The following is a 15,804-nucleotide window of genomic DNA, read 5'->3' on the forward strand; positions in this document are numbered from 1 at the left end:
CTCAAGGCATACCGATCTGGGTCAACCCGACTCTGAAATGGGTAAGTTGTGATGGGGTCCGAGCCCTAAATCCGCCCCACTTGCCTTTGCCCGATTTGGATCGTCTGGCCCACTTGTATCTATAGAACCTGACTCGAATCCAGACCAGTCCAGTTTACTTCTCTTGACTTGCTTCGAACCAATTGGTTTGGCTCCAAACCTATGCACAAACCTGATATGGGCCGGTCCAAGTGAATCCATCATTGAATGAGCCAGTCTGGTCTGGTCCAACTAGATTCTAGATCTAAATGGTTCAACCACTCTTGATGTGATTAACTCGAAGACAATCCAATTAGATAGTTCAAGTTAGTCTAACCGATTTGAACCTAAGTTATTCAGTCAAGTCTAAAACCCAAACATAGTCAAGTGGCTTCACCGCTTGTGTAAAAATGACATGGATATAATGTGATTTGAACCTTCATCACTTTTATGACCAATTTGTTTGTCAAAAGGGAGTTAGTTTTTAGTTTTAAGTACATAAATATAAGATTAATGGGTTTGGGCAGTTTGGATTGGGTTAAAGCGAGTTTTGTTGAATCTAATCCATTTAATTTTATACAATTGGGTCATTAACGGATTTACGGGTTTGATTAATTAGATTGAAACTCAACCCAAACCAAATCTAACCCAACCCATCCAATTGCCACTGCTAGGTGAGATGAAAGCTTTAAATAAGTACAATGCTCTAAATTAGGCGAAGCCGCGAAGGTAGTCGTGATCCACAATCCTTATTATCACCCACGTGCCTTTGTATTGGTTCAAATGATCCTACATTCTTAGAGCTACGGGAGATACTACCTTGTAATGATAGATGAGATATAATTAGACCTGGCAATTGGGTTGGGTGGGTCGGGTTCAAGTTGGGTCAAAGTATTTCAGGTTGATTTTAGGTCGGGTTGAATTTCGGGTTGGGTTGTCAAATGCTAGACCCTAACCCTAAATGTTTGGATTAGGGTTAACCCATGGGACAATTTGGGTCACCCCAAAAAAATAAAGAAAAATTACGTGAAAAATGTCAAAATTAAAAGAACTAACCTTAAACTTCTAAAAATAAAAAAATTGAACATTTAATAATTTAAAAAATAAACAATAAAAAGTAAAGACTAAATAGAAAAAATTAAAGAGTGAAAACTTCTAACAATGCATAAATAATCCCAATTAGACTTGACAATCGGGTCAATAGATTGACCCATGACCCAACCCAACCCAACCCAGTTTTTTTCAAGTCGAGTCGGATTGGGTCATTTTCACATTTGGGTAGATAAGTATGAGACCCTAACCCTGTTTTTTCAGATTGGGTTGGGTCGGGTTCGCAGGTTTGGTCAACTTTTTGTCAATGTTTCCTATCAACCATTCAGATTGTTAAATGTTCACGTGATTATTTTCACCTAACCAGCCTTTGCTAACCCCTAAAGCTGGGTCCACCCCTTGATCTCAATCCAGTTTGGGCTGGCTCTGACTTAACTTTAAATTGTTTTGTGGTCCCAACGTCTTAGATCATGTGGCTCCACACTTAACAGCTTCCACATTAAGATTTTACACCTATCCCTGTTCTCCATTTCCAAGTAATTTTGATTATCCAAATCCTTTCCATCAATCTTGTGTGAAATCTCTTAAGTTTCCTTCATCATTTAGCCACTAACTTTGACCCTTGGTCTATCCTTTCCTTTTCATGTGTAGCCCAACATTCAAAGATGCCATCGTCTTCTTCCTTAGAACATTTCTTTCACAGGGACGCTTCAGCTTCTAATAGAATCCAAATCTTAAGCTAAAGAACACATGCGAGCAGATTTATGCATTTGGGGACTTCTTTAGGTTTTAGTCCCCAGATATTGATTCTTGCGGCATGAATATCTTGAAGATTATATGCTATCAGAACTCCATCCTTAGTAAATATCAAATTTTCAAGGATTTTCCACATTCTAGGGATTAAAGGAAAGTTCCACTAGCTGAAGCACAAGATTTCCCTTAGAGATAGGATTTTGATTAGAAGACATACCAACTCTCCAACCTTAACCTACCATCTAGAGATTCCACCATTTCAACAATGGAGATCACAACTTCTTGGTTTTTCTTCCTTTGAATTCTCCCTATAACTCTGCTTGTCACAGGCCTCTGAACCATTTGTATTGTTTTAGAATTTGTTTTTCTCTGCCCTGTTCTTTTTCTATCCTCCAACACACGCAACATCTGTTTTATGTTATCACCAAATATTTCCATGATCGACGTTCATGTTTTTCCTCAACTCAACTTTAAATCTTTTTCCAGCTAGTCCCACTACACTTTTCCAACTTTGTTTTTTAATGGAGATCGAATGTTATCCCATCCATGAAGCCCTTCAGCCATCCAATCACCTCAACTATGAAAATGGTGGCTCTTTTTTCTTCTATGATATTTAACGTCCACCTACCCTTGTTTTACCTTCTTCGAAATAGAACTTCTTAGCTTCGATATCCACTTCTCTCCTCCATTTCACTGTTGCTGATAAACCTTCTTCATCCTCCATTTTCCAGAATTGTAATTTCTCATGGATTGGTTCTATCAATCATCTCAAAAGAAATCAGCACCCTGAAGTCAATCTACCTACTAACCTATACCAACATGTAGAGACACATTTTTTGCATTGTTCGAAATTCATCTATTAGCATGCACGCTTGATCCAATTCAATCTGAGGTCGGAACCTTACTCTATTCAAATGGAGCCGGAAATCTAACTCAAAGGAATTCTTTGTTGAAGATGATGTGCTGGTGCGTGTCATAGGTCTGTTGTTCCATTTGTAGAAGCAAAAAGTGGTAGAGTGTAGAGCTTTGATGCGTGGAGGACGATTAGAGGGAGCTTATTGGGGTGAAGCTCATTTTGTGGCTGTTTTGTTAACTGGTGTAAACCGAAGAGATCCCAAGGAAAGTAGAGATAAGAACTGAGGGGTACTATGCACTACTTTGCCTGGTTTCCTGCATTGAAGCTAGCTTGTAGTAGGAGGCTTGCATAGAGGGAGTTGAGAAGGTTGAAGAAGATGTCTTACGTGATTTATGGAGGAAGGTCAAAGGACTAGAGAGGAAGAAAACCCACTAACAAATGGCAGAACTTTTTCACAGGTTGTTTTAGGTAGAAAGGCCAAAATTGATGTGGATTATAAAGAGGGGGACATGCAGAGAAGCCAAATTGGGCCTAGTTGAATCAATGAACCCCAAGGCCACCTCTAATTTTAGTGGTCAAAAGCTGCGACTAATTTATCTAATTAGAACTATTCGTTAGCTGGGCTTGATAGAAGCTTAAAGACGAAGGATAATGGGCCAAAGGACTTTTTTAAGTGTCATGTGACTCAAAGGGGAGACGCTTCGATGGACGGTATTTACTAGGGGAGCAAGTCGGATGGGTTTGGCCGGGTTTATGGTCAACCCAGGCCCGACCCAAAAATTTGGTCTTAATGTTCAAACCTGAGGTCAAGCCCGATTTTCTTAACCTGAGCCCAACCCGCTCTGTAATTTGATGCATTCGGGTTGGAATCAGGCCCAGGCCAAGTTCGGATTGGTCAATGAACCCACTCTAAAATTATATATATAAATGTATTTATGCAAATATATATATATGCATATATTTATGTATATATGCAAATATGTATGCAAAATATCTATACAAATGTTATATATACAAACTTGTATGTATATATATAAATATGCATGCAACATTTACATATATACACATATATATCTATAAATGTATATAATTGGGCTGGGTTTAAGCTACCAAAGGGCTAGGCCTAAGACCAACCTGAAAAATAAAAAAGCTCGACTTCTTGAAACCGAGCCTAACTTGAGGACTGAAAATCCAAGCCCAGCTCGATGGCGAAAGCCAACCTCTATATGGAGGTCCTCTATTTAGAAGAAGGTTTTGGTGATGAAGGAAGTTGGGAAGGGCTAAGAGTTGAAGCAAGTGCATATATTGTTGTGCAGTCCTCTAACCCCATTGTCGATGGTATTGGCCCAGTTTTTTAGACTCACAATATTGCTTTGGTGGACGAGAGAACTCTTCCATGAGATTGGACATAGGTACTCCTTCCAAGAGATCTCTAGCAAGGCCAAAAAATAAAAAAGCAAGTGCATACACATTATTGAAGCAAATGTAGATTTTCCATTTGGTGTGAAAGTCTAGATGAGTTTATATTGTGAACTACAAGGGTTAAAGAGAGGCTGTTGGAGGGAGAATCAAATTTTTAAGAATCTCTTTCCGCCCTCTTGATTTTGTCTTTTCTCTTCTCACCCTTGAGTGCATAAGAAGAATCCTTGTCTCACATTGCTTGGGAAATGAGTGGAAGTTTATTATATTTGTAGCTTTGCTTTCTCTATGGGTAGGGATCCATAGGAGGAGAGCACTATAGATGTTCTATACATGTAAGAGGGGTTGGGGGTGCTTTTCACAACATGAGCTAAGTCAAGCCAGGGCGCATGTGCATGTGCATATATGCGCAATGCACTGAATCTTTTTTGTTTTAACCGATTTTCAATTTTAAATTGTCTCTTCATTTTTGAATTTAATTTTAAATAAAAATGGCAATGTTCTAAAGAGGCTCCTATTTGAAAAGACACATCTATGTCCATTCGGGTCTGAGAGCACTTTATAAGAAGAGTGTTGGCCAACCTAGTCAACACATAACAATTTTTCGACTCTCTGTCTTCTCTGAAATCTAAGCATCAATCTTTTGTGGTTCGTGGAGCTTAGTAAGCGAGTGCATGCCTACCCGTGGCTTGTAGGCTATTTTATCTTGGTGACCAATTTGCTATCACTTAGCTGCATCGTAGGGGGCAAATGTAGTTTTAAGGAGAGTGACTAAGTGGCACAACTGAGTCCTTCTCCGAGTTTCTACAACATCACAACACTGCAAGTTCGGTTTGGAAAGCAATTACCAATAAGTTCCATTATGCCTCTTTACTATTTTTATAACAATTTAAAATTGAACTTATGGTACCTATCTTTGCTAACCCCTTCATGAGGAACCAGATACTGTCAACAGTTTCCAATTTCTCTAAGACTAAACCCTTCAATGGATCCAACTACAAGTGTTGGAGACAATGCCTGCCATTTGCCTTAGAGCAGTTAGGGATAGCTTTTGCCTTGACCAAACCAAACCCACTAAATATGGAGGAACTAGTCCATTCTGTTGTTGTAGAACACTAAATTATAGCTGACCACCTCCACACCAACCATATCCTAAACTACTTGTCCAGTTTACTGTATAATGTTTATTCTCTCTACAATTATGCCTATGAAATCTGGAATGCATTGGACAATAAATATGCTCTAGAAAATGGTGGAAAAAAGAAATATGTCATTGTTAACTTTCTGCACTTCACCATAAAAGAAAACATGGATGTGTTTGTGGGGAACTAGCAAAAGAAGATATGATACTGCCAGATGAATTCATTGTCTACTCTCTCATGGAGAAACTACCACATACATGGAATGGTTTTGAGATCGATATGAAGCATAAAAGAAATGACATTACTTTGGACTAAGTAGTGGTCCAAATTAAGATAGAAGAAAAGAACAAAAAGAAAGATGATGACCAATTTTCCAAAACCAATCTAGTGGAGGAAAAGATTGCAAAATCCAAAAAAAAAATTGAATGTAAAAAATGACAAAAAAGTCAAGATGCAACAAATGAAAGGAAATTGTTGTTTATGTGGCAAATTCGGACATTACAAAAAGGAATGCCAATATCAAAAGAAGAAGGACTCTAGGAAACCGAAAATCAATTTGATTGAGGATGTTATCACAAACATGGTAATTGAGATAAACTTAGTTGATAAGCTGAAAGAGTAGGTACTGAACACTGATGCTACCAAGCACATTTGTAGGGACCATAGTTCATTCTATGAGTATACAATTCAAACTGAAAGAGTGCAACTTGTCATGGGAAACTCACAAACTTCGAAGGTCATTGACAAAGGAAGGTGCTCCTGAAACTGACTTCAGGAAAAATTCTAATGCTGAACAATGTGTTGTATGTGTCAGAGATTCGACGAAACTTAGTATCGGGAGCACTCTTAAAAAAAGTAGAATTGAAACTCACATTTGAAGCAAATAAGGCCATGTTGACTAAAAATAATGTACTTTTTGGAAAATGATACAATGCTGGAGGATTGTTTGTATTGAATATTTTTGATATTGCTATGAATAAAACTGCTCATTCTTCTACTTATATTGTTGAATTTTTTGATATTTTGCATGCTAGTCTAGGACATCGTAGTGCTTCTTATTTAAAATGGTTATGTAAGTTAAGAATTTTGAATATTCCTATTAATTTTATAAATGAAAAATGCCAAGTATGTGTAAAAGCAAAATTTACTAACCTCGTAAAAGTGTACAAAGAGAAACTAGATTGTTACAACTTATACACAGTGATTTATGAAACTTTAAATGTCATGAAGTTATAGGAGGAAAATGATACTATATAACATTTATAGATGATTTATTTAGATATTCAAAAGTAGTTCTACTTAGAACAAAAGTTGAAGCTGATTAAGCTTTCATAAATTACAAAACTAAAATAGAAAACTAGTTAGTAAAGAAAATAAAAAGACTTAGAACATATAAAGGGATTGAGTATGATGGACAAACCATTAAAAAATTCTTTGGAGGAAATGGAATCGTACATAAAACCATACATCCCTATCAACCTGAACCTAATAGAGTTACAGAAAGACTGAGCAGAACATTAAAAGAAATGATGAATGCAATGCTCATTAGTTCAAGAGCACTTCTAAAATTGTGGGGGCAAACAATCCTAACATCTTGTCACTTATGTAATAGAATACCACCCAAGAAGAAAAGGACAAATACCCTTTGAACTTTGGTATAACAGAAAACCTAATTTGAACTATCTAAAAGTTTGGGGCTGCCTAGAAAATGATGGAATACCCAAACCTAAAAGAAAGAAATTATGATCAAAAACCTATGACAGTGCGTTAATTGGATATGCACAAAACAGTGCGATTTATTGGCTCCTCATAATTAAAACAATTGAAAATGTTGTCAAATACAACGCAATAATAGAGTCCCGAAATGTAGAATTCTTTGGATACATCTTTCCTTGGAGAAAAGAATATGTAAGCGAGTTATCTTCATGAACCATTTTCTGTTGGAGGTAAGCCTTCCTTTTTTTTGGCATTTTTGAAATTTTGTGCAGTTAGCAGAGATATCTTGAGCTTTTTCACTCCTGTGCTCACTATTGCCTTTTGTTCAGCGAGTTCAGTGTAGTTTTATTTCATTTTCTTACTGATATTTGTACAAGCCTTGTAATCCTGACCATTGTGAAAGAAATTTTCTTAATAACAGGCTTCAAAAATATGTCGTAACATAATTGATCCTCCTCTTAAATTCTATATTACAAATTTTCCATGTAATGAAATATCGCATTACTTTGGGTTATATTTACTCGTAGAAAGATTGACGGTGTGTTATATAATATTTTATTGTCAATGTTCCCAATGAGCGATACTGAAGTATCTAGGTCGATTATTGGGTTAACGAGTTGACTATTGTGTTTGTAGGTATGACAACGAAACTATTTATTTTGATGAAAGTGTTAGAGCAGAAAAGCGAGAGAGCTTGAAAGAGAAAGCGCGGCAAGTAAGAAATGTCTCATTTACTCTTCCATATGATTTAAGGATTGTTTTAGATTGTTTACTAGTTAAATAATACTAATACTAATACTAATATAGATACGAATTAATACACAAATTTTATTCTACCAAAATATGTTTTGTGGTATTGAAAATATTAAAGCACATTAGAGTGTAAATGTAGCACATAACCCTAAGGTTTTATAACCTACTTAAAGTACCCTTAAAGCTCAATTTGGAAGGAGTACAAATACAAATTTGTAAAGTATAAAACTTTGTAATGATATTTCTTGGATTTTTTAGTAATACAAGAGTCTCGAGCATGTAAAAAGTACAGGGTCCAATTTGCATGAAAAATGTAAGATGGTGTAGGTTTCTTCTGTTGAACATCTCATACTTCGCATGAGTTTGTAATCTTTAATTTCAATCATTTAAGTTTGGTTTTACGGGACATTTGTAATCCAAGGTTGTCATAATCATTTTCATAATTCATGATCATTTTATGAATTATATAGAAGGTTGCAAAGATTTAGAAAATGGTTAGCCTATGTTCTATTATCATTATTTCTCTTTCACAAATATTTTCAGCTATTCGAACGCTCTTATCAAGGCCTATTGGATCATCAACGGTGTATAACCTTAAGTACTTTTAAGAAAGAATTGGACAGTGCTCTGAATGGAGGGAAAACTTTTGCTTTATCTGCAAGTGATTGCAGCGAGCATGTCATGGCAAAATTTGATGAAATATGCACAGGTATTCAAATCTTGATATTGCTATTTTTTATTACTCATCTGTTCGTATTAATGCTTTATATCCTAAGACCTTGCACCGTTTCTATATTTCTGTTTATTGGATACCTTCTCCTTTGCGTTAAAGTCAAATATTACCTAAAGTATTAATCCTTTAGCATTAAAATCAAAGGAGGAACATGTAAAAAAGGGGTTTGCATTCTAGTTGAAATCAAGAGATATAAAAAAAGGGTTTAAATAGACCATCTAATGAAAACAAATGGATAATATGATACAGTAAGTTTGCACTCCTCTAGTTGAGGCATTTGCAATTAAGGTATCCTCTTAGGGTCCAGCTTGTTCGATCCATTATAGTTCACTGTTCATCTTCTCTAGATGTCTGGATGTCACTGTTTCTTTTGTCCCCATACCATGCAATTGTGTGGCCCATAAGCTTGGAAGATGGGTGGTGAATAACAGTTCTTATTCTTAGTTCCCATGAGTTCGGATCTGCTGACCACAATACATTGCTGGGCATGTTCATCCAGCCACACATCGGGAGCATAGGTTGAACGTAGGTTGTACTTTACATCACTGATATTCCTGATGCGCGGCAAGGTGAACTTGGCCAATAATGTGTTGTGATCAGCAGATCCGGACTCAGTTTGATATTGTATTTGATTGAATCAATCCCATTTTGCTTCAGGATATGTCACTCTGTACTCTATATTCTGTTTTGGTTAAATGGAACAGGCCTCATAGTCATTTTCAAGAAAAAAATTATAATCATAGCAAAGCAGATTAAATAAGTTTGCTGTGAGTGGTAGTGGACTGAATAATCAAACCGGATCAGAGATGTTAATAGGTGACCGGCCGGATTCAGTAAATGCAATGGCTGTATTATGGGCTTTGTAACCAATAATTACGTCCCATGCTTAGTGATAAAATGCATGGGCTACAATCACTTTTTTTGAAACGGTGAATTCCATTAGAAACTAAAACAAGGATATTAAAAATTACAAAGAAAGAGTTCCAAAGTTGTAGAAGGATGAAACAACCAGCATCTGCCCCTAACAAAATATTTTTCCCTCTCTGCTACAGAATGTGTAGCTAGAGTAACTTTTCTGTGTCTATATGCAAATTTCACTACACAAGAAGATTTAGTCAATTCCAAAATCCAGACCAGCTTATCTGGGCATGTCCAAAAAATAACTTTATAACCACCTGCAAGTCTGAGATCACCATCACATTATCCCATCCATGCTGAGTAGCAATATCAGCCCTCTCGAAATAGGCCCTAATTCTGCTTCCAAGGGGCTACTGAAATCACCTACACCCCCTCCTGGAGCCAGAATAAAAGAGATATAAGAATTCAGAAAACAACAACCAAAAAAGCAAATCTTATCATTTAAAATCACAAATCAAAATTTTTCAGTAAAATTTAACACCATCCTTTATAAAGTCCTGACTCAAGGAGGTATTACAGTTAAGCATTCCCGTAAGACTAGAACAATCAGATGTCATCAAGAACAGAAGCAAGCACTGTCCATCACATCATCAGGGTGTGGGTTAGAATTCATAAAGATTTTCTCATTTCTTCCTATATAAATCTGAAAATAGGAAATCAAAGAATTATTGGAGTGAGGAGAAACCTATTGCTTTCCTAAAGACCTCTGACCAGCTGCTGGCAAACCAAGTGGCTCTTGAGAAGGGGCACTCAGTAAGAAGAAGACATAATGACTCATTCTCCCCTCGACAAAATGTGCAAGCTGAATCCTGGGTAATTCCCTATTTACTAAAACCTGTTAGTCAAGATGAAGTTTTTAAAGTTCTCCAAAGGAATAGCTTAAATCTAGGGGGAATTTTGTGTTTCTAAACACGATTCAACTTCTTGGTTTGTTGTGCCTGTGTACAGACTCTCTAGGTTCCACAGACTGGTAAACTTTCTTGTAAACAAATTACTTTGTTTGTTCTACTAATTTTGGAACATGTGTGTCCTACTATCCCATCCACTTCTCCTGGTTCAAAGGTATAATGTAAACACCTACATATTCCATTCCCCTGACTCCTGAATAATCAACTCTTTCAAGGTTAAGTCGTTCAACTCCCTTGGGGAGGACCTATAGGACAAGCAAAACCATCTTCTACTTTGGTCCAAGGGTTGTTGCAGATACCTAGATCCGGCCATTTATGAACTTGAAAGCCCAAAGATGAGGATGCTGAAAGATTCTTTTAATATATCCATATAATATTTAAATAATTCATAACCCGAATCATTGTAACTATATAAAAATGTCCATATAAGGCCCCTTTTTCAGAGAAATTATATCTCAAGAGATTCTTAAAAAAAGCCAAGATAAAGAAAAAAGAGAAGTGCTTAAGAGATGATAAGGAAGGGAAAGAAATCTCACTAATACATGTGGGAAAAGGAAAGTCCTCTCCATGAATACTTCCTATATATGTCTTATACTATGCATCATTCTTTCTCTCTCTCTTTTTATTTTTTTTTTTGAGAAAAAAAAAAAAGAGGGAAATAAGCTATCTACAACCAAGTGCTTCTACTTGGTTGATTGTGATTGTTCTTTCAAGACAAGTTCGGATTAAACCATCTAGAGTCTAATTCTTAAGGGATGATTATGGTTCCCTTCAAATGAAAATGAAGAACAAAAGGATAAAAACCGTCTACAATCAAATATTCAATTTGATTGACTATGGTTCTCTTTTTGTATGCAAAAATCCAAAAGATTAAGACTATTTACAGTCAGCATTTCATCTAATTGACTACAACTTATTCTGAAGAAAATCTTCTTTGTATCAAAAAGAAAGGAAAACATAGAAGTATATAGTTGTATAATAGTTTGTCAATTGTATTTTCTCTTTTTTCTTCTCATTCTTGTACACTTGATGTAAAGGAAATGCAAATGAAAAGTTCTTTTTTTTTAAGAAGTACTCTATTGTTCTTTTCTTTTGTTCTATGCATTCATTTTTCTAAGCAAAATCATAAGGTGTTCTCCACTTTCTTTTGAAAATGTAATTAAGGAGAACAATACGTATGACTCCCTAAATGGGAGCCATAGTCACTTAATTGAGTGAATTATGTTGCATGATAATTTATTAAAAATTTCACACCAATAGGAGATTACTCATGCAATTCTTGAGCAATGTTCTTCAAAGTCATAGATGCAGATGAGGGAAATTTTTTGGGAATCCATTCATGAATAGAGAGGTATTTACTTTTCAACAGTTGGACTCAAAGCTTATGATCTCTCTCATTTAAAAACACCAAGCTATCTATTAATCTAAAGTGCTGTTAATTAAGTTAGTACGTTTGATTCCAAGCCTACCTTCTTCATTAGATTTAAAAATGTTCCTCCAGCTTGTCCACTTATCTTCTTTTCTCCTTTTTCATTCCGATAGAATCTTCTTTGGACCCCTTCCTTTTCCTCCAGCATTTTTTAAGGAAACATTATCACACTCATGTAGTAAGTTGGAATATATTAAGAAATTATTGTATCATGGCTTTCCTACCAGCATATGGAAGAGATGATGCTTTCCATCTGTTCAATTTTGACTTAAAATTTTATTTGTAGAGTGAAATCTAAGGATTCCGATTTCCTTTTCTCCATGATAAGGGCATGCCTAAGTATTTGATCTTTGAATCCATATTTTGACATTTCAAGTTGTCTTCAGATCATTTGGGCCCCTTTTGCAGGAGTTCTTTTGTTAAAATAAATACGAGATTTTTGAAAATTCACTAGTTTGGTATAAGGATAAAACAAAATGTCACAACTCATAGTGCTTATAACTGAATTTTATTCATATTTTTATTCTCTTTCTCTTCAGCCTTTATTCATATTACTTTTATTTATATTCATATTCATACATATATATATATATATATATGTATATATATATATATATATATATATATATGTGTGTGTTATATTTTTATTTATGTTATTTGTCTTACACCAGAATTTTTGAAATTGTCATTCTTCATTTATCTGTTATATACATATATACCTGATCCGTTTTGGTTATACTGTCCTCTTGTCATTCACAACATACTTGTGTCATTTTTATCATTGATAATACTAGGTTAATCATGCTATGCCATTGACCTGATGTCTTCTACAGTTATTGGCCCAGTATTATGAGTAGAAACTTTAGATTTAGGGGTGCAAGTTAGATTTAGGGGCGCAAGTTAGGTCAGGTTTGGTGGATTGAGGTGAATTCTAACCCAACCCGAGTTGTTGAACCCCAACCCTAATCTTAATCTAACCTTGAATTTCTAGGACGGGTTGGACTAGCTGATCCCAAGTATGGATTAACTGAATGCCCCATGCTGTTGAGTGGGCTTTGGAACTGATTATGTCTTCTTTGTTCCCTACCCTAATAACACCATTGTTTCTCCCATCATAGGCCTCTCTCTCTCTCTCTCTTGTAGTCTTCATTGTCCTCTTCCACCATGAACCACTGGTCACCGTCAACCTCTAGCATCATAGCATCATAGGCCTCTCTCTCTCTCTCTCTTGTAGTCTTCATTGTCCTCTTCCACCATGAACCAATTAGTCTAAGCCGTTGCTGCAAATCCAGCTAGCAACCATCATCTCTCTCTCTCTGTATCTTTAATCATTTGGTCTTCTGCCATGAACCACTAACAGGGAGAAATTGGAGAGAAGGTGTTCATTGTCCGATGCCTCAACATGTTCTTTGAAATGCAGGTTCCTCTTTTTCTTAGTTTGCCCTTTTTCGAATTTGTATAGTACATTTCCTTTCTAGTCTCTATTACAGTTAATTATTTTTGACAGATAACTTAATCCTAAAGCCTTTATTTATTTATTTATTTTGCTTTCTGTTAAATGTTGAGAAAAGAGGAAACAAGAATACATGCTCTTTTGGGAATGTTGCAGAGAGAGAGAGAGCTGCTAGTGGTGGTGAAAGTTGACGATGATCGGTGGTGGCTATTGATGATAACCAGTGTGAGGGGGGTAGAGTGTGGACGTAGAAGAGGAAGGGAAAGGTGGAAAAATGAATATTAAACAAGGTGTTGTTTGGATAGATTTCTATTTTTGTATATTTAAAAATACCAAAGTATATACAAAGTATATAAATACTTTTACTTCAGTATTTTTGCTTTAAAAACCAGTTGAGGAAAAAAAAATTAAAAGTATGTTTTCCAAATCAAAAGCACTAGTTTTTATTTGGTAAAAGCATGTCTGTCTGTACTTCCGATGATGGTTTTCGGTGGTTTTGTGGTCTAATAACAGCAACAACGATCTGACTATAGCAGCAGAAAGCAGAGATAGGATCGAGAGTTTTATTGAAGGGTGGTCACATGTGACCATTATTTACAAAAACATAAGCACTATTTCACCAAAAGCAAGAATTATAAAAAACTGACTTCGTGTTTTAACGTTTTTCATACTTTTAAAAATATAAAAACATAAAGTATAAAATATATAATACAAACGTTATATCATATTTTTCATACTTCTACACTCTCAATAGTACAAAAAGTAACTTACAAAAGTCTACCCAAACAAGGCCTTTTCAAACCATTCCATCGGTATCTTGAAAAGGGAGTCACACTTGGTGAATCCATAGCAGCTTGGGGCGTTCAGCTAATCCGTATTGTCTGATTTCTGTACTTCATTTTCTATCAAATGTTTATTTCTTGGGCTGAAAGCCCATGCCTCTATCATTATTTTGAAATTTTTAAATGTTGTCAAATGTTGGTTTCGCGGGCTGAAACTCCATTCCTCATCACTATTTTGAAAATTCTTAAATGGTATAGAATGTTTGTTTCTTAGGCTCAATGTCCATGCCTCATTATTATTTTGAGAATTATTAAATGTTGGATGAGATGCCTTTCTAATATAAACATCCATCGTCAAAAGCAGAAGCACATGTGATTCGAAGTAAAAACATTTGCTTCATTGATCTTTCTGTACATTGATGCTCTGATGCTCATTGATGACAGATGCTACTATTCCACAAGCAAACTGGGATTCATCTGGTGTTCGGCTTCAATTTAAGCAAGATATTGGTGAATATGTTACTGCACTCCGTCAAATCAAACTCGATGAGTGTACTAAGATATACAAGGTATGAGAAAATTAATCCTCGTCTAATATTTCTCCAATCCCGTTATCAAGAAACTGTTCAATTTAAAGGTTTAAGTTATTAGTGAGGTCTTTCAATAGGTTTTTATTCTCCACTATGCCTTCTCATGCGAAAGTTTATCGGGTTTAAAGTATTGACAAGCACAATTCCACACATATCTTATGTTAAAATCCAATTAAATATAATGGAGGACACGAAAATTGAACACTAGACCATTTGATCAAAGAGAATAATAAGATTTCAAGAAACCGTTGAACCAAAAAGCTTTGAGAACAAAATAGAATCTCACCTAACAACTTAAGCTTTTTACGTTAAAGAATTTGAAGCTTAGTTACTATGGTTTTAAGCTTTTATAATTCATATTTGGACATATGTCACCATAAGCAACAGCTAGAGATAACCAAACATGCTATCACCGGCTTGTAGAAACAACTAAAAGAGGCATTAACGGTACCTGTGAAAGATTGTCTGCATGAAGCAGACATGAACACCTGGCCAACAATAAAATGGTATCTTCAACGTGAGACCATGTCAGCTGTCAATGGGCTATCTAGGGAACTCAATGGCTTCGACATTGATGATAAAAGGAAGGATGAAATGCTTGAACGCCTAAAAGACTATGCGAGAGATATGGTTGAAAAGATGGCAAAAGATGAAGCAAATGGAGTCCTGAAACACATGCATGACAGGTAGAAATTCCCTCCCTCCCTGCATAACTTTTGGGCTATATTATTCCTGATTTTCACCTAACATCACTAAATTTGACAGGTTTCTAATGCTTTTTACCTATGAGTCTAAGAATGTGCCAAGGATTTTGACTGAGAATGATGACGTCAAAGCAATTGCAGAAGGTTCCCGCAAACAAGTACGAAACAACTCAATGTCAATTTCTCAATCTTCTCTTCTATATATATATATACTGGTTTCCAAATATCTGAGAACTTTCATTCTTTCCAGTGTCTTAAACTACTGGCTGTTATGGCTGCCATGCGTTTGGGTGACACTGTTGATAATATCGAAGCAACTCTCTACCTCACTCTGATGAATGCCAATGGTAAGGATGATAGTAGCACGAGAACCACATCATCAGATCCGCTGGACAAAAGCACATGGGAAGAGGTAAATAATGACAAGGATTTGAATTTTCTAATGCCTCTCTGTTTAATTGTCACTTAGCAATTAGCATGGCGTTTGATAATAGCTGATGTGTTTGTATTGCAAGAGTTAGTACTATGTCTATTTGTGAATAAGTTCTTGAGAAGGTTGCAAACTCTGAACGGCTGAAAG

The 15,804-nt window shown here is 35.7% G+C and overlaps 1 protein-coding gene across 1 annotated transcript in view; it reads left to right on the plus strand.

Annotated features, from left to right (window-relative positions):
- The window catches only part of LOC148852376 (protein ROOT HAIR DEFECTIVE 3 homolog 1-like), a 91,116-nt gene that overhangs the window by 58,319 nt on the left and 16,993 nt on the right, over positions 1-15,804 (plus strand). Inside the window, exons 15-20 of the mRNA XM_088945786.1 lie at positions 7,591-7,669; positions 8,251-8,416; positions 14,375-14,499; positions 14,944-15,206; positions 15,286-15,382; positions 15,475-15,636. Coding sequence (XP_088801912.1) covers positions 7,591-7,669; positions 8,251-8,416; positions 14,375-14,499; positions 14,944-15,206; positions 15,286-15,382; positions 15,475-15,636 — 892 coding nt within the window. The remainder of the gene's footprint in view (positions 1-7,590; positions 7,670-8,250; positions 8,417-14,374; positions 14,500-14,943; positions 15,207-15,285; positions 15,383-15,474; positions 15,637-15,804) is intronic.

This window comes from Nelumbo lutea, chromosome 5 (assembly GCF_056320005.1).
Source record: "Nelumbo lutea isolate HS-2025 chromosome 5, American lotus-T2T, whole genome shotgun sequence".
NCBI classification, from domain to species: Eukaryota; Viridiplantae; Streptophyta; class Magnoliopsida; order Proteales; family Nelumbonaceae; genus Nelumbo; species Nelumbo lutea.